Below are 18,558 nucleotides of genomic sequence, written 5' to 3'. Positions count from 1 at the left end.
GGCTTCCAATCCTTTAAAACAATTCAAAGCATATTTAAGTATTGTTCCCATGTATGATAATTCTCATAAAGAGCCATCATACTAAAGGCACTATAATGCTGAGAACAATGTGATGGGAAATGTTTCACATTGGTCTAGATTCTTCAAGAACTTACAATCTAGATAGACCCCCTAATTGTTAACCTGGGTCTGACCACCACAGGGAGCTTCCAGGATCCAGAAGTGGTTGGAGCCAGGAATGGTGGGCAGTCAGGAGTAGGGGGGGGGGGGGGGGGGCAGGGGAAATCTTAGTCAGTTTGGCAGGGAACCACAAGGCAGTTTTGGAAGAAGAGAGACATGACTGCTTAACATTTCAAGCCCTGCCTTTTCACGTCTTGAAAAGGAGGGAAATTTTTTGGAATAGTAGCTATTAATATCCCTCCATTCTGGTTTTACTTGCTATGGCAAGTAATATTATTGTTCGTAGTCAAAGCATCTCCTGGTATCATAAATGGCTGGCTACTCCCTCCCTACCCTCCACCACCCAGACCTGAGAAGCAATACAAAACTCGACTTCATAAATGCTTAGAAGATGCTCATGGGCAACAGTTTCCACACTGTACAATGGTGACAAGGGAACTTAGGGACCAAGGGCCCAAAATGTTGGTCTAAACCACAAAACCTCTCCTCCATTGGCCGAAGGCTCAGAGTCCCGTCTACTGAAGCCCCAGACGAGGTGATCTACATGGAAGCCCAGCATTTTCCAAAGCATTTGCCACTTGGACACAGTAAACCAACACCAATGCCAAAAAAGCAAAAACATTCGAACAATAATGAAAAGGGAAAGTCTTCCCTGACACCAATCAAGATACTAGAGAGCAGGGCGTGGTGAGGCAGGGGAGCTGAGGAATCGGGATTCTCGGGCTGGGGAGTAGAGTGGGCATCATCGCAGCCAGCACAGTCCAGGCGGCGGAGGCCCTTGAGGTGGGTGCGCACCGAGGCTCGCGAGTTCCACAGTCTTGTCCCCCAGCCGTGCTGGCTACCTGGCGTTTGGACTGTACCCAAGTACAGGGCCTCGGCTCCCTCGGCTGTCAAGGCCGTGCCAATGTCCTTCCTGCCACAAATGTCACATTCCAAGAAAAACAGTTGATCTTGCAAAGTTTTTTGCCCCCCTCTAAAACCAGATTCTTTCAACGGCAGCACTAACAGCAAAGGAGAGCTAGATGTAACTCCCGGGTTTCTGTCAGAGAAACTTGTCTGGAGAGAACAAAGGAGTAGAAGCCTCGGGGTCGAGAACGCGACCCTTTCGTCGCCCCCATCCGCCAGGGCCTAGATTGTCCTGTGGGCAGGAAGGGTCCAGCCCCAAGCTCCATAGCCCATCGGGCGGGCGGGTGCGCGCGCCTTTGTCTCGCTCGTGGAGGAAAGCGGCCACCCAGCTCCTCCTTTCCGCCTCCTCCCTCCGCCGCCGTTGGGAGATCCGCGCGCGGGCGCGTCTCGGAGAGTGCAGCCAAACGGCAGGGCACCTCCGGAAAGGCTAGACCCACGGTGGGGGTGCGCCAGCACCCCAGGGTCGTAGGCCCGGCGGGCGGACACAACTTTCCAGCCTTCGTTTGGGGCGCAGGACAACGGGACTCTCTGACGCGGCCCACTGGCACTGGGAGGTCTAAAAGGTGGTGTGGAAACGGAGTTCTGCTATTTCCAAAAAAAGGGGGGAAAGAAAATCTGGGTAGAAGACTAAGATCACGGTGGCGACCACTCCCGATCCCTGGCGCCAAATCGGCTGCCAGAGTCTCGGAGAACCTATCTCAGCCCCAAACCCCCAAAAGCAGGGTCCCCCAGCCCCTAGCAGCAGGGGGCGAGGGAACACTGGACAGCTGGGTCCCTCTCGTGAGAGATCTGGAAGACACGGAGGCGCATCCCAGCGGGGACTGGTTACCTTTCACCGCAGACTCACAAGTTCCCCGACGCAACTTTGCCTTCCACATGAGGCGATCATAGCTAGTTCAGTGCCGTGGTTGGAAAAGGCGGCCGCCAGGCAGCGCGCTGGACATGGCGTGGGGCAGCGCGAAGAAGTGGAGCCGGACAATCAGCCCCATTCACACAGGAAGAAGGGAAATGCCAGGGCTTCACCTTCAGCCCCAAACCCGACAACCGCTGCTGGGTCCTACGTCCTGCGCGCTCCCACCTCCGCCCACGCTCCCAGCACGCCGGTCTGGTCGGGAGGGTCGTCTGGGCTCGTCACTGTAACCCTACACTCCATCCCCGCCCCGACGCCTGGCCGCTGGGCCCTAGAGCCCGTCTGCTGCTGCCCGCCACCCGTCTCGGTCCATAAGACTGACTGCCTGCTGAAAATGCCGGAGTCCAAGCTGACGTGTCTCCCAGAGAGTTAGGGAGGTAGGTGATAGCCTCCTTTTGTCCCCTGCCGTGGTTTAATTAATGTCGGACTAACCAGTTCCCCTATCCTTCAATTTGTTCTTCCTTCCCAACATGCCAACTCCGGCAGAACTCAGTTTCCTGATCAGTCCTCTAAATCCAGGTTAGGATCTGTTTAGGATTTTTTTTCTTAAGAGGAATATCCAGATGAAAAGTGGCCACACACTTCTCTCTTTGCATTTTCCAGGCCCAGTGCATCTACGGCACGCTGAGATTGGGCGACATGCTGCTATGATATATATACTCCGTTAACAAGCAGAGGGGCCAAAACAGATCTTACACACTTAGTTATGAAATGTATTGGGAGAACTGAACATCTTGTGGTCACAACCCCCAAGCCCGAGGGGGGGCAAAGACAGTGACTCTGGGAAACTGTAGCTGATTCTCCCCACCTCTTAAATCAGGCGGTACTAAGTAACACCATTCACCCACTGCATTATACTCATAAATACTCTGCAGACCTTTGGAGCCTTGATCTGGAGATCAGGAACCAGCCCTCATCATAACATTTCTCCTAATCCCTCACGGGCCTGCTCTGCTGCTCAGAGGGTGAGGCCGGTAAGAGTGCAGCTGCTGCAGAAGATGTTAACAGGACTTAGTGCATGCCACGCCTCTGGTGTTCCTCTCCACTCCTTTCACTAGACCAGGATTCCTTCAGGCATTCCTGCCCAGATCCTGACAATTACCTAGACAATCTGCCAGCAGTTTTTCCCCTCCAGTAATCCTGGCAGATTGTGAATCCTGATTAGACTATTCTTCTGATTCCTGGGGTGGCTAGCTCAGGAAGCCCACATGCAGTAATTTAACAATTATTTACCAAATTCTATTACCAAATTCTATCCTAGTACTTGAATAGCACACAAGAGAAGCAGCTAAGCCCTTTAAAGATTTATTATCTATTTAAGAAGACAAGATATGCAAACAAAACAAGAAGACAACAACACAAGGGCTAGAAAAGGTGAGGGAAGGTCTGGCTGCAGGAGAAAGGAGGGCACTGAAGGGTGTTGGAGCTCAGATGCTGCAAGCGTTTTAGTATAGACTATATCCTAGAAAGCAACAGAATTTATCAGTTACAAGCATCCAAGGGAACAAAACAGGCATGTACTGAGTCACAGTGCAACCACTCACCATCTGTGTGACCTTGGGCAAGTCACCTAACTTCTCTAAACTTCAGTTTGCCCGATGATGAAAACAGCATCATAGGGTGGTTTTAAGGACTGAATAAAGTAACAAATGTAGAATAATTAGTACAATGCATATAAGTGCTTAACATATACTTGCTATTGTTATTTCAAACAACCCTCCAATAGTCCTATAAGGCGGAGAGAACCCAGGAAATCAGGAAATCACTGTGGGAAGCAATGACCTGTGAGGTTGGGGCAAAGTAGATGGAGAGGAAGAGATATCACATAAATACCAAATCTTTGAAGATACCAAACACAATGAAGAAAAATGCTAAATCTCTGAAGCAAGATTTTACTCTTTTCATGGACAAGATGGCTAACTATCCTGGAAGAAAGAACAGAGCAATCAAGTTACCCCAGATTTTGAACCTGGGTCCAAGGATGAATGGACCATTCATAGAAGAATGGATCACTGGGCCAATGATGAGAGAAGCCAAGCTGAGAGAGGAAACATGTCTGAAAAAGATGTTAAGAGACTTACTGTCCTCTGGATGAGAGGGAATAAGGAAGAAGAGCCTGGGCGAGAAGCCGAGACCAGAGGTACCGAGAGGAGAAAAGATGAAGCTGTGAAGATTGGTTTACCTGGAGAATGCCCACAACAAAAAATTAGGGAAAGAAGGAGAAGGAGGAGGAAGAGGAAGAGGCTGGAGAGATAGAGAGCTGGGCAGGTTTAAAGGCATGGAGGATGAAGGAAGTTTTAGAATTTGGTCCCTCTCTCAAAAGCTAGTTTCCTAGACTTCTGATGAAGCAACAGGCACAGCTTGCGGGCTCAAGAATCTTCTGGTTCTATCAGGTTACCCTAGCCTAGACTCTTCAAATTGACACCAAGCACAAGAGCCAAATGCATGGCAGCACAGGCGGAAGGACCTGCTGGAGGCCAGTTTTCCCCTCCAAATACCTTAATTTCTTCAACTATTAATAATCATTACACCAGAAATGGAAAATGAACAATCTTCTACATTAAATACATCTGAATCTATCGCTCAGGAACTAAGGAGTGAGAAAAAGTCTTTGGATCTGACTAGCAAGAGCTCATCAATAACACTTTATAGTATACAGTATATGGTCGGCAATTCTGACATATGCTAGGGGCCAAACAGAAGGTATGTTTACAGTAACAACTGAATGCAGTTTCGCTAGCAGCCAGGTGAACCAGTCAGCGTCTGTGTTTTCCTTGGATCTGTACACTCAGCCTAATGGTCAGCCTCCTTTCTACAGTGACGCACATCACCAAATACTGCCTTTGAAGTCCTTATCAGCTACTACTTTGACTGGCATGTTCCCTGAGAAGGGGCCTGAGCTTGCTAGGAGAGAGACAGCAAATGGCAAAAGGAGAGTAGACAGGTCTGACCACAAAAAACACAGCTCAGGGCAGGGCACGGTGTCGCTTAAGACAGGACATACTATATTAGTATTTTTTTATTAATGCTAGTTCAATGAACAAATCAATGACTGAAGGCAGCCAGGCTGTCTTTTTTATTTTTTATTTTTTTTTATTTAATCAACATTAGAGAGAAAAAGAAGGAAGAGAGAGAGAGAGAAACATCGATTTTTGTTCCATCCATTTATGCATTCATTGGCTGACTCCATATGTGCCCTAGAATAAACTTGCAACCATGGTGTATCGGGACGATGTTCTAATGATTAGAGTTGATTAAGTCTAATCAACTGAGCAGCCCAGCCAGGGCCAGCCGGACTGTCTTAATCAAAACGCTGTTTTGATTCTAGAACACGTAAGTATATTTTTAAAGCTCAAGTTCTGTAGTGATTCATAAAGTATGATTTATAAACCAAAACATGTAGAATTTTACATTTCTGATGTGCCCACCTCCAAATCTGAGAGGTTCAGAATTTTTAAGGTGGAGTCCCAGAATTCACTCTAAGTGGCTCCTAACACACTGAAGTTTGGGCGCCACGGACTAAGGTCTCCAGCTGGTTCACTGGGCTTACAGCGCTGCTGCAATTCTCCCTCAGAAGCATTTACCACATCAGCGCTTCATCTGATAAAGGTAAAGGTTGATGCAGTGGTGGAATTCAAATAATTTAACTATCAGTTCTCTGCCCTAATGACATTTTAAGTATAAAAAAATGGTATACTGAAAGGTAGTTTATTATTTCATATATTTAATACTTAAATAAGAATAATAAAGGAGGTACACAAAACTAGATTATAAATGTCTTAAAATAGTAATGAAAAAATATTAAATAATACCTGCCAAAAAACAATAAAACTGTTATTTAATATATTTCAATATTGCTTCTTGACTGGTGGCCTCATTTGCAATTTTTTTCACCTATTGACAAAATGAACATTACTACAGGTACTTAGAATACACTGTTGAGCCGATGAACATTAAAAAAAGAGTAAGGAATATAAATTTGTGATTTCCACATTGGGCGGCTGCCCAGGCGCCCACCTTAGAGAGCAGCCACCCACCTTAGAGAGAACCCTAATTACAAGTGCCATTTTAACAACTGGTTCAACGAACTCAGCGAAAAATTAGGTATCAGTTCTGCCCAACTAGCTGAATCCCACCACTGGGTTGATGGCTGACATATTAGGGGTTAAAACAAAGCATTATGGAAGCACAAAGAAGTGACTGATTTTTTAGGGTTGGGGGGCAGTTCAAGAAACCGAGGTGCTGAGAAGGAGATCACAGCAAAGATGTGGGCAGGAGAAAGGAGAGCACATGCTGCCATGCTTCTCAACACTTTTCTCAGACTCTCTTCTTTCATTAACACAAATGGTCACACCAACCCCAGATTTAATAAAATAAAGAAAAACAAAAAAAAAAACCCGTATTATCACCGGGCTAGAAGATCTTCTCCAAGCTTTTCTTTCAGTCCTCTGTTTTACAGACAGTATTTCTTCCTGCTTGTTCCAAATATAAAATCACATTCTCAAATAAGCTTTTCCCAGGGAGGCCATGCGCCTGCCCTCATTTTGTTAGCTGTTGACAGGAACAAATGTTGGGGAACAGGGGGAGTGCCTAAAGTACAGGGTGCCGGAAGGCTACTGCTGTGATGAGAGGGAAGAGCAAGGGATGAGCCTTTGCCAGCCTGACTGCCTAAGGACGAAAGAGTGACAAATGGAGAGGAAGGAGACACGGAAGGCCAGTGGGAGATACACAGGTGAGACACTTCTGCAATTCTGGGAATACCCGGTGCCTGAGAGATGAGGAAACTGCTCCCCAGGATCCCAAAGCTCCCAGCTTGAGCCTGAAAAGGTCACTGACAAGAAAGGCCCAAGGTCGCTGGCTTGAGCAAGGGGACACTGGCTCCCCTGGGAAAGCAACTATGAGTTGGTGCTTCTCTCCTCCCTTGAAACGATCAATGCACAACTAAAAGAAAAGCAACTAAGACTTGGTGCTTCTTACCTTCTCTCTCTCCTTTCGTTCTCAAAATAATAATTAAATAAATTAATTAAAAATATTGTATTAGAAAAGGTCATCTGGAAACCCTGCTCCATTGAAACTTACCCAAGGACTTGTTGATTACGAAAAAAACTTCACAATGAGTATTAAGTACTGACTAAGGGCCAGGCTCTGTGCTACTACCCTACAGAGGCGTTTAGCTCGATTAGTAAGTTCTGGATTGGGCCTGTTTGTCTGGATGTTTTCAGCTTCACACCCACAGTGACACACCAGTCTCTTCTTGCCTCATGGCTTTCTCCTGTGAGTGTATTACTTAATATGTGCTAAACACATCACTTGATCCATATAAATCACAAGAAACAGAGGGTAGATATGAACACGCACCCACACCACATAGCTAAAGAGAAAGAGTAGAGACACTGGCCCCAGACAAACCTCAGCTCAGATCTTGACTTCAGTAGGCACTGAGTAGCCGTGAATATAAAGAGCCTGAGATACGGCAGGTATTTAATAAATGATAGTCATTCTAATTATTATTTGCCACTATTACTACAAAAACCTTGGGAGTATTGTTTATTTCAAAGTTTCTCAGCCTTGGTTGGCACTACGTACTGACATTTGGGGCTAACGATATTTTGTTGTGAAGGAATGCCCTGTGCCCTATAGGATGTTTAACATTTCTGGCCTCTACCCACTAGATGCCAGTAGCAACACCCCCAACCCAACCCAAGCTGTGGCAACTAACTACTAACACTTCCACAGATATTGCCAAATGTCTCCTATGGCACAATTGTTCCTGGTTGAGAACCACTGAGCTAGCTGAGTAATAGATGCTTCCTTGTTTACAGGCTCCCAAGCTTCTAACCATACTGATCATTCCACTGAGTTGCGGGGTGAATCTAATTGCAGGCTGCTAGGAGGCAGCCTCCGTTTCATTTACCCTGAAGCATATCGTGCTAATACCTTCTTCCTTTTCCTCTTTTCCTGAACAAAAACCTAACCATGTTTTACTCTCATATTTCCAACGATGATATAAACACTTAAAAAAACAAACAAAAAAAACTGGGATCTTACTGAGTTTCTAAAATAACAGCAACATAAAATCACTATTAAAAACAAGGATTGCTGCAATAACTGGACATAACATAGATCAGAAGTTCATACTTAAGCTCCCTCGTAGTTGCCATTCTGAAAAGGATACTTGGGTGTTTAATTCTGAAAATAAGCCCTTTCTGTCCACAGCTAGAAGGAACAGTGAGAAGAATGGCCCCTCCACAACTTATACAACAGATCTAGTTCTTCTCTTTCTAGAATATTCACTCAATACCAGCATGCCTTGTATTTTAAATGCCAAAGACAGAGAATGGGGAAGCTCTCACCATTTCTAGTGGCTTCAGCTCCTAAGCATATTTCATTTCAGAAGAAAAATTTGTTTTATAGCAAAAACTCAGAGTGCATTGAGGTATTAAAATTCACATCTTAAGTAATAAGCTGTTCATCCAGAAATCAGGAAGTATTTATTGTGTGTTAGTTATAGAGCCAGGATCATACAATGCAGAAGAGTCTTCAGAAAAGTCCAAGGTAGAGAGTGAAATATTTGAAATAACTAGAAAAACTTAAGTCCTAAACAGAAGAACTAACAGAAAGCACAATACAGTTTGAAAGAAGGCAGAGCTATGCGAGAACTGCAATGGTTCATTCATTTATTCAAAAAATATCATCAATTACATTGAACAACAAGACACTCCACCAGTGAGGGCTCTGTCTTACTAAAATGCATATAAAGAAAGCCATAATTACAAATTTGTCCCAGGATGATGAAGAAAGAGAGAAGGGTGCAATAACACACTAACAAAGGAGAGTGATGGCCACTTAGAGGGAGTGGAAACAGAAGGCTTCTCCGAGGCGGTGAAGAAGAAAGGGAACATTTCAGTAAACCAAACAATATGTGAAAGTATCTTGAAGCAGGAAAGAGCCCAATGAGTGTGAGAAACTTCAAAGAGGCAAAGGGAGAGAGGACCTGCAAGAATCTGGTACCAAGGATCCAGGGGTGGGCCCAGGAAGAATTCCTCAGCAATGGTACCAGTCTCCATCCTCCAGTGTGGGAATGGTCCCTTTCTACGCAACCTTTATGTCATAAGGTATATACAAATGCGCTTCAAACTAAGTGGAAGAGAGGAAGAGAAAATGACCAGTCTGGGGTAAAATATAATAAAAAAATTAAGTGGAAACAACCTGAAGGTATACTCCACAGTTTATACCTTTGCTCACAATATTTACACAAAAGATGCAATCACCCTAGAGCAGTGGTCCCCAACTTCTTTTCGGCCACAGACCGGTTTAGTGTCAGAAAATATTTTCACGGACCGGCCTTTAGGGTGGGACAGATAAATGTATCACGTGACCAAGACAAGAGTCAAGAGTGAGTCTTAGACGGATGTAACAGAAGGAATCTGGTCATTTTTAAAAAATAAAACATCATTCAGACTTAAACATAAATAAAACGGAAATAATGTAAGTTATTTATTCTTTCTCTGCGAACCGGTATTGGTCCGCGGCCCGGGGGTTGGGGACCACTGGTCTAGAAGCTTCAAGTGAACCCTATTTAAGAAAAGGAAGACCGAGGACCCTCAGTGCTAAGAGGGCAGTAGTTCTTCAACTTTAGCTGCATCAGTCACCAGAAGAGCTTGTTAAAACTGACTGCTGGGTCCCAGCTGAGAGTTTGATTCAGTAGGTCAGGGTGGGGCCCAAGAATGCATTTCTAACAAGTTTCCAGGTGATGCTGATGAGGTTGGTTCATGCATCAGACTTTGAGAACCACTGGTATAGCACATTTAGGAAACCTACTTTTCTATGAACTCAGAATCCCAACCTTAATAAGGGAATTGACAAGAGATATTGTAGACGAAGAATGATCAAAACCCAGTTTTCAGTTTTGAACTAGCCTGCACAGAGTAGTGTCTCCTCTGTGCCGGGTGATTTTACACATTATCTCATTTCATCGGTACAGAACGCTCTGAAAGGTAGGTATATCAGCCATGCCTTACACATGAGGAAGAGAGTCCAGGTGAACTTTTGTGGATTTCCCGAGCTCAGTTGGCTCATGAGTGACAGAGCTAGGATTCAAGCCCATTTTAACCACTGCATTACTTTCCCTCACAAGCAATTAGTCCCTCCTCCCCCAGCACAGGAGAGACTCCCCCTGCCTCTAGACTGGACTGCACCCCTGGAAAGCACTCCGAGGCCTGAGCCTGGTGTAGTTAGTGATGGATGGAGACAGACTCCTGGGGACTGCTAGGTCCCTTAACTTTCACTAAGCTTTTCCCCACTATGGAAAGAAGTAAGATCTATTTAGCACAGGGGTCCCCAAACTTTTTACACAGGGGGCCAGTTCACTGTCCCTCAGACCGTTGGAGGGCCAGACTATAAAAAAAAACTATGAACAAATCCCTATGCACACTGCACATATCTTATTTTAAAGTAAAAAAACAAAACAGGAACAAATACAATATTTAAAATAAAGAACAAGTAAATTTAAATCAACAAACTGACCAGTATTTCAATGGGAACTATGCTCCTCTCACTGACCACCAATGAAAGAGGTGCCCCTTCTGGAAGTGCAGTATGGGCCAGATAAATAGCCTCAGGGGGCTGCATGCGGGCCCGCAGGCCGTAGTTTGAGGACCCCTGATTTAGCATATGCTAGGCACGTTCCATACATCCTCTCTTTCTAAACCACCAGAGGTGGTTTTCAATCTGTGGGGCACAGTTAAGTTTTTTTTTAAAAAACTAGCTGAGAAGTCTGATGGGCCTGGGATCAACTCTCCTTTTACGTCTTAAAACTTATGTCACTAGCTAACTCACCTGCCTTTACTAAAGCTCATTTTCCCTTCTCTTAATAAGTAATAGTCAACATCAGTAACCAGCTTAACGGGCTGTGAGAAATTCATGAGTCAATTGCACGTAAGCTCTCAGCACAGTGCTTAGCTATTAGCTATTATCACTAACTTGTTATCCATTTTGTTATCCATTCAAAATATGGTCATATTAGAGGACTTTTAATTATTGCTGTGCCAGATTGAGCTAGACACAGTTTTTTTTTTTAATTTACATGTCTTAAATTTTGGAATATTTAACTAGTAGATTCATCTTGGTTTCATTCCCCCTCCCCTGCCCCAATTAAGAAAAATATCTCCAGATATCATTACAGGCAAAACAGGGGAGAAATAGGCTAGAAATAGATTATATATTTTAGGCAGATTTAAAATAATTAAATAACCATAGATAATGGGTATTGACTCATGTCGAGATATTAACATGGGTAGAGGGTTAATATCAAGTGGTCTGATGACCCCACTTCACCAAGTATTGGTCAAATTATATTGTGAGGTCACGTGCTTAGTTCTCAGTGCCAGGTTAAAGGGAAACTTTCCTCAACTATAAAGCAATCAGCCAATGTTGAGCAGGATGAGAATGGGTGGAGAAACCAGAGCATATTAAAAAGATAACTAGCATGGAGAAGAGAAGATTAAGATACAGTTTGATAGCCATCTTCAGAAAGAAAGGAGGAATGCACTTACTCTATACTTGTTGTATAACATGCTAGAGCATTGTTTTTTAAACAGTAGTTGGCAACCCACTGATAGAAATTATTAGGACAGGTTAACCAGCATTTTAAATAAATAAAATAAAGCATAATAGAAAATATTAGATGCAGCCCTCTAATGAGGGTATAATTGCTGTTACATGAAACTCCAGTTTTAGTTGCCTTTCTATTTAAATTTGTATGTGTGAGTCTAAATGTAAAATGTATCCTTCTGTTGGGTCACAATAAAAACATTTAAGCTCTAGAAGGCAAAATATAGAGAACTAGGTGCAAGAACAGGCAGTCATATTTCAGCTCCCTACAAAGATAGTGTTACAAGAATGATCAGTGCATAACACCACACCAGGTCTTCTCAGGAGGCAGGACCCCTCCCCCCACACATATAACACCCCCACTAGTGATGATCTAGCACAGGCTGAGAGCCCATGCATGAAGGAAAGAGGGCACTGGGTGTTCAGTGGAATGAGGACACTAGATGACTCTACAAAACAGAGTAGACCAGACCTGAGCTTCTGTTGTAAGAGAGGATAGAGAAAATCAAAACCTTCAATATCCAGACTCAAGTCATATAGCCAATCCAAGAGAAAGGACTGATCTATGTTATGTATTATATAAGATGAAGCACACATCCAGTCCCTGAAGTTGTTTAGGATTTCTGCTCTAATAAGGGTTAATTTCCAACATCCATTTTCTAACTGAGGTGATAAAATAAAACACCCATCAGCAATTATACCTCATTCACATGAGCACCTAAACAGAGTCCAATGGGGGCTGAATACCTGCTGATAAGAATGGAACCTGCTTTACCACACCTCGTAACAAAGCAAGCTAAATTCCAGTGCGAGAGCAGAGCATGCCCGATGCTGCTCCCACACCTAGGCTGCCAGATAAAAGACCCAGTTGGATTTGAATTGCAGATAAGCAATGAAATTTTTCAGTACAGTATATCACAAATGTTGCAAAGGATGATATATACTAAAAACAATCATTTGCTTTTTACCTGAAATTAAGATTTAACTGGTTTCTTGTATTTTTGTTTGCTAATTCAATGAGGTTCCAGTCCCACTTCATGGAGTTTCCATGCTCACCCAAACTTGCATGCAGGAAAAAACACAGTTTCATTCTCCGCATCCATTTTTCAGCCCTCAGTTCCATGAACCCTGGAGGAGGAGCTGGCTGCGGCCAGCTGTTCTGAGGCAGACATGATGCTGTTCATGCCCTGGACCTTTGTTCTTGCAGGCCACACTGTGAAAAACTGCTCTCCTCCAGGAAGCCTGCCTGGCCTCTCCTGGACCTCCATGACAGAGTCTGGTTCCTCTTCTCTGGAACCCCACCCTCTTTGCATACTTCCCTTATAGCACTCACCATAATAACTGCAACCACTCCACTGGGGGTGGAGGCAGCAGGTGTCCATCAGGGATGTAGTTCAGGCAAATGTTGAATTTGGAATCTGTCTTTTGAGTTTGGAGTGTGTGTGGTGGTGGGGGGTGGGGGGGGTAGCTTTTAGAACCAAAAGGAAAAAAATGCTTTTTAACAAAAGAGTAGTCTAAATTCTCTGGCTGGCCAACCACAAAGGGCCACAATAATAGACTTTGGTTTTTGGTCAACAGTCAGTAAATAGCAAACCTTTGGGGACAGAAAGAAAGGAACCCCAGTAGCTTACAATTTCTGTCAGCAGACCTTCATCATTCAGCCCCTTTCAACCCCAAACTTTCTGTAGGGTTCATTTCAGATAAGGCTTTGCACCCACAGGTCCCTCCTCTCTATATAAAATATTGACTGTTATACAGTGACCTAAAGGTAGCTACAGTGTCTGTCCACACTTCGCAGTAATCTTTTAAAAACCCTCTCAGAATAAGTTGAAAATAAATCTTGTCAACTCTGCATGTGCAGGTACAAAGGTCACAGGGACAGTAGAATTAAGCAGCGTAAATGTACATATCTATTTGACATTGTAAAGCCAGAAGCCGGGACCACCATGATAACAGCCTGGCTCTTGCCAGGTTTGCATTGGATTCGGACAGTCGGTAAAGAAACAATGGAGCCAAAAACTGATGGGCCAACATCTTTAATCCTAGCTTGCACCCAGCGGATAAGTAAAAACACACACTGGGCTCCAAAACCCACTCACATACAGTGCTCACAAAGCTACTGACTTAATCCGAGTTCTCCTAGAATCAAAGGTTTCTAGCTCACCAGACTTATTCACTCTGTTCCCCATCTCCTTCCTTCTCCCTGCACAAACTCTGCCCAAACTGGCTTCTCTCTCAGCACTCTGCCATCTTGGCTGTTTCTTCTGGCCTCCTCCACGTGGCCTTTCTCTGCTCTCTGCTCTGCTCTCTCCTCTAATGCTAATCTCAGGAACCAAGAGCGCAGGCTCCTGTTCTGCCCCTATTTTATAGTGTAGAAATCCAAACCTTTAATCCACTATACAAAATAGGGAAGTTTCTAATACAAAGTCACTTATCTGAGGCATAATTGGATTGTACTACCCCACAGCAAAAAAGGGTGGGAAAGGCTTAATCCCAAAACCAAGCCCCAGGCTACAAGGATCCTGCCCGCCCACAGCCCGCCCCCAACACACATTAATATCACCTGGGCGATGGCCTCCACGTGGGCAGTGCCATCTTTAACAAAGTGAGCATAATATATTTTATCTGCCCAACAGACATGAAAATAATCACACACATGTGCCATGATTAGGAGTATCCTATCTAGCAATTCTGTAAAGGACAGCATTTCAGAAGGTGGCAGACGGGCTAGAGACAGTAAAACCACCCCTGAACATCTGTTTACCATTTTGCCAGAAAGCATTCTTTTTTATCCCTCTTTATGACCTGACCTGTTCCATTTTCTGGCAGAGAGCCCCAGGAAAGCAGGCACTGCCTTTTTTGTCCATATTGCAACTTAACATGGGAAAAGGAAGGAGGGAGCTGGAGTGGGAAGGGAGGGAGACTGACAGGGAAACAGACAGAAATGGGGGAGGGGAAGAGAGACAAGAGAGATAAGGAGAGAGAAGAGGGAAGTGTAACAGAGAGAGGGAGAAAGAGAGAGAGAGAGAGAGAGAGAGAGAGAGAGAGAGAAATATTACCAACTCATCTTAATGTGTCCATCCTGAGCAAAACTAATTTGAGAGAAATAAAAACAAATAGGACATATTCCAGAATGATCGTACAGCAAGAATGTGACCTAGAAACCAAAATGACAGTACTCTTGAGCAGATCAAGCTGATTATTTAACACTCTTTAGACTCCAATAGTCCTTTATCAAGTGATGAAATACCATCATTTCTAGGTAGTTGTGATTGTGTTTAAGATTCAGGAATAACTGGACATAGTCTTATATAATGCTAATAAAAACATCTCTTGGGCAAGGAAAATGCCCCTTCCATTTTCATGTGTATGTTTGTGTGTGTGTTTTATTTCACTATTCCTTATTTCCCTTGCTTTTTCTTCTTCTTCTTCTTCTTTTTTTTTTTTTTTTTTCGTTAAGATAGATATGCATTTATCCTTCAGAATTTCTTGTCGTTTTCCCTTTCCTACTTCATCTTCTGGGCAATGTGTAGTATACTGTAGCAAACAAACACCTTGTGAGAGGTGATGAAATTTACATCTGGGCCTGAGTCCACATGCCCTCAATTGTGTGTTCAGATTTCTCTGCAGGCTTCCACTGGCCTGCCCTAAATGCTGCTGCTGCTGCAAAGGTTTAGTTTCCTCTAGAAATAGCATCTGCGCCATCAGAAACTATAAGAGATTTCCTGTCCCCAGGTACTCTACAGTGCAACACAGAGCAGGAAATGCAGGAAGTGAATGAAGAAAGCCAAGAGAAGTTTTTCTGGTTGTTGCTTCAAATCCCGTTGCAGAGAAAATTCCTTTAGAGCATATTGATCACTATGTGATGTTCTAATACAATATATATATCTTTGAGTACCTACCACTCATTTATTCAACAAGTATGTACTGAACAGCCATACACTGCCCTGGCAGGCTACTTTCACAGGTTATTTTAGACAACTCACAACCAAATCTCCCTGGAGGAGGCAACTTGTCTATTCTCCCCAGGAAACTGACTGGATCTGGGGCCAGAGATTATATTTTGAATGTAAACTTTGCCTTTAACTAGCTATGTGGCATTGGACAGATGATTTAACCTCTCTGAGCTTCTGCTTCCTCTTCCATCAAGTGAAAATAATTTATTCAGCCTCAATGAGTTTTTCTGAGGATGAAGTGAGCAGTATGCCCAACAAGATCAATAACGGGAGAGACTGAGTTGCCCAGATGTAAGGAGCTTTAACAATGGTGAGCAATTCTGTGAATGTTTTGCTGCAGCCAGGAGGTCAGACCACACCCCTGCTGCGGGGTGAGGTTTCCTGGAAAGGGAATTGAATTTTCCACTGTCAATCATCCTGAGAAAAAGTTAAACTGGGGTGAAACTCCCTTCCTCTCTCGGAAGCTATGTTCTGGGCCTGCGGGAGGAGGAAGGCAGGGGAAATAGGCTTTCGAGGGTGGTGAGATCTGAGGTGGATCCAGGGGTGGGGTGCGTGGTGCTGGGAGTTTGGGAGGCTGGCTCAGAGCTGGCCATGTAGCCAGCCTGATCCCAGACTCTCAGGGGGGCTAGGCTTGTGTAGTAATCAGAAGAACCTGTGTGCATTCTGACACTGAAAGACTAGAGAGGAGAGTAGTATCCTCCTCCCTGAGGCCAACAGAGGGTAAAACGGCAAACCACTCAGACTCCCAGCAAGCGGAAGCCAAGCATTCAGGTTCTGGTGCGAGCAGAGGCAGCAGCAGTGATGGCTGGAGACATGGGGCTACTGGTTTCTGAGGCCGAGAGGATGTGGAGCCATGATCACGGTGTCTGCTAGCCTTAGTATGGTGTATCCGAATTCCAGCTCCCCTGGCAAAAAGGCCTGAGCAGCTGGAACTGATTCTGTGGATGCAAATGAGCATGCCTGAGAATTCTTGGATATAGAATTGTGGGGTAGCCTTAAAGAAAGGCTTGATTTCTTAGTAATATGGGCAGACACGTGCTCAGAAATTATTTTATTTGGGGGTACTAACGTGGGTGATGGAATTTAAACTCCAAGCTGGGAAGCTGAGTAGACTGCTTACACATGTAAAGTGTCTGGCACGGATTTAAGTGAATATTAAACCTAGGACCTTCCTCCTTATTCATCCCCATATAATGGGAGAGAAGAAACTTTGGATGCAGGAAAGACTGACTTGGAACAGATTTTTCATATCTTGAATCTTGACTCACCCTCCCAACACGCAGCGTGGAAGAGGAGAGGAATGGCAACACTTTCTAACTTATATGTCAAAAATGAAACCTTTCAGAAGGTTTTGACCATGCCTGAAGGTGTCAGAGCACTTGTCTAGGGACATGAAAACAGAGTAAATGTTTAATTACAGTTATTTCATTTGAACATTACTCCTAAAATGCAGTTACTCCTCACAACCATGCTCTGAAGCTGGCACTATTATCGCCCCCATCCAATCAGCCAGGACCCTACAAAAGGAGTGACTGAAGAGACTGATGCAGGGTCTGCTGACACACGTGTGATGGGCAGGGTTAGGGTTAAGGGAAAATATGTGATGAAGAAGCACCTGGGGCTAGCACCGTGGGGAGCTGCCACCACCCCAAAGTTGGAGGAGCAGGCCCTAGAGTCTGTCAGAGCTGATGCGGTAAGAGATAGTGACTCTAGAGGGGGCTATGGCCTAGAATACTACAGCCATCTTATCCCACAGCACAAAGGAAAGGGAATAAGTACCAAGAAACTTTCCTTCCACTCTCCCACATCCTGCCATTGCCTCTCATTGGCCAAAGCCACCTGGAAGCCAGATGGCCTACTCCAAGACTAAGTTTTCCAAGGCACATAGCAGAGTGGCGAAGGGTGGTAAGTGGGTCTAGAAGAATATCAGAAACTAGTCGCCACATGATTTTACAGATTAGGAAATAGGGATTAAGTGACTTACCTACGGTTGTAAAGTAACAGGTGGAGCAAAAATCAAACCCACACGCACTTGACCACTAAAATGGTTTTTATCACTTTAATTTTTTTAACACTTCCATTTTTAAGAATAGTAGAAGATGGCCCTGGCCAGTTGGCTCAGTGGTAGAGTATCGCCCGGTGTGTGGATATCCCAGTTTGGTTCCTGGTCAGGGCACACAGGAGAAGTGACCATCTGCTTCTCCACCCCTCCTCTTCCCCCTTCTCTTTCTTTCTCTCTCTTCTCCCACAGCCATGGCTCAGCTGATTTAAGCACATCAGCCCCAGGCACTGAGGATGGCTCAGTGGAGCCTCCACATCAGGTGCTAAAAATAACTTGGTTGCAAGCATGGCCCCAGATGGGCAGAGCGTCAGCTCCGGATGGGAGCTGCCAGGTGGATTCCAGTCAGGGCACATGCAGGAATCTGTCTCACTACCTATCTCCCCTCCTCTCACTTGAAAAAAAAAAGAGAAAATAAAAGAATAGTAGAAGATAAGCCAAAAAAATGAACAAAGGAGAGAGTTAAGTCACAGGTCAAAGGATTTTGTCTCCAAGGCACCATCACAACAACCTGACAGGCCAATCTTAGAGACACATGACAATGAAAAGACACGGCATCCAGTGACTCCCTCACTCACTTGCACAACAAGCATTTACTGAAGATTTATGCATGCCAGGCCCTGTGTTGGCTGCTAGGTTTACCAAGAAGAAGGAGAGGGCACAATCAAGGGCAGTAGCTCACAACTCTGGCTTCATATTGTAATCACCAGACAGGTGAGTTAAAAAAAAAAACAAACAAAAAAAAAAACCCACACATGCTGCCCTGGCCACTTAGCTCACTTGGTTAGAACATCACCCCGAAGCACAGAGGTTGACAGTTCAATCCCCGGTCAGGGCACATATAGGAACAGATCAATGTTCCTATCTCTCTCTTTTCATTCCTTCCTTTCTGTCTAAAACCAATAAATAAAATTAAACAGAAGAAATCAATGATT

The 18,558-nt window shown here is 44.4% G+C and overlaps 1 protein-coding gene across 8 annotated transcripts in view; it reads right to left on the bottom strand.

The window, feature by feature from the left end:
* The window catches only part of AMOTL1 (angiomotin like 1), a 169,376-nt gene that overhangs the window by 103,730 nt on the left and 47,088 nt on the right, over positions 1-18,558 (bottom strand). The window contains exon 1 of one of the 8 annotated variants that reach the window (XM_066370899.1): positions 3,541-3,601. The exons of 4 other annotated variants lie outside the window; for them this stretch is intronic. Coding sequence is in view for 2 of the 4 variants with exons in the window: in XM_066370878.1 (XP_066226975.1) it covers positions 1,916-1,964 (49 nt within the window). In the remaining 2 variants the exon portion in view is untranslated. Of the gene's footprint in view, positions 1-1,915; positions 2,185-3,540; positions 3,602-18,558 lie in introns of those variants that run through there. 3 more of the 8 variants (XM_066370878.1, XM_066370890.1, XM_066370908.1) reach the window with 3 other exon arrangements.

Source organism: Saccopteryx leptura, chromosome 1 (assembly GCF_036850995.1).
Source record: "Saccopteryx leptura isolate mSacLep1 chromosome 1, mSacLep1_pri_phased_curated, whole genome shotgun sequence".
Taxonomy (NCBI): Eukaryota; Metazoa; Chordata; class Mammalia; order Chiroptera; family Emballonuridae; genus Saccopteryx; species Saccopteryx leptura.
This window is presented reverse-complemented; position numbering and strand designations above follow the sequence as displayed.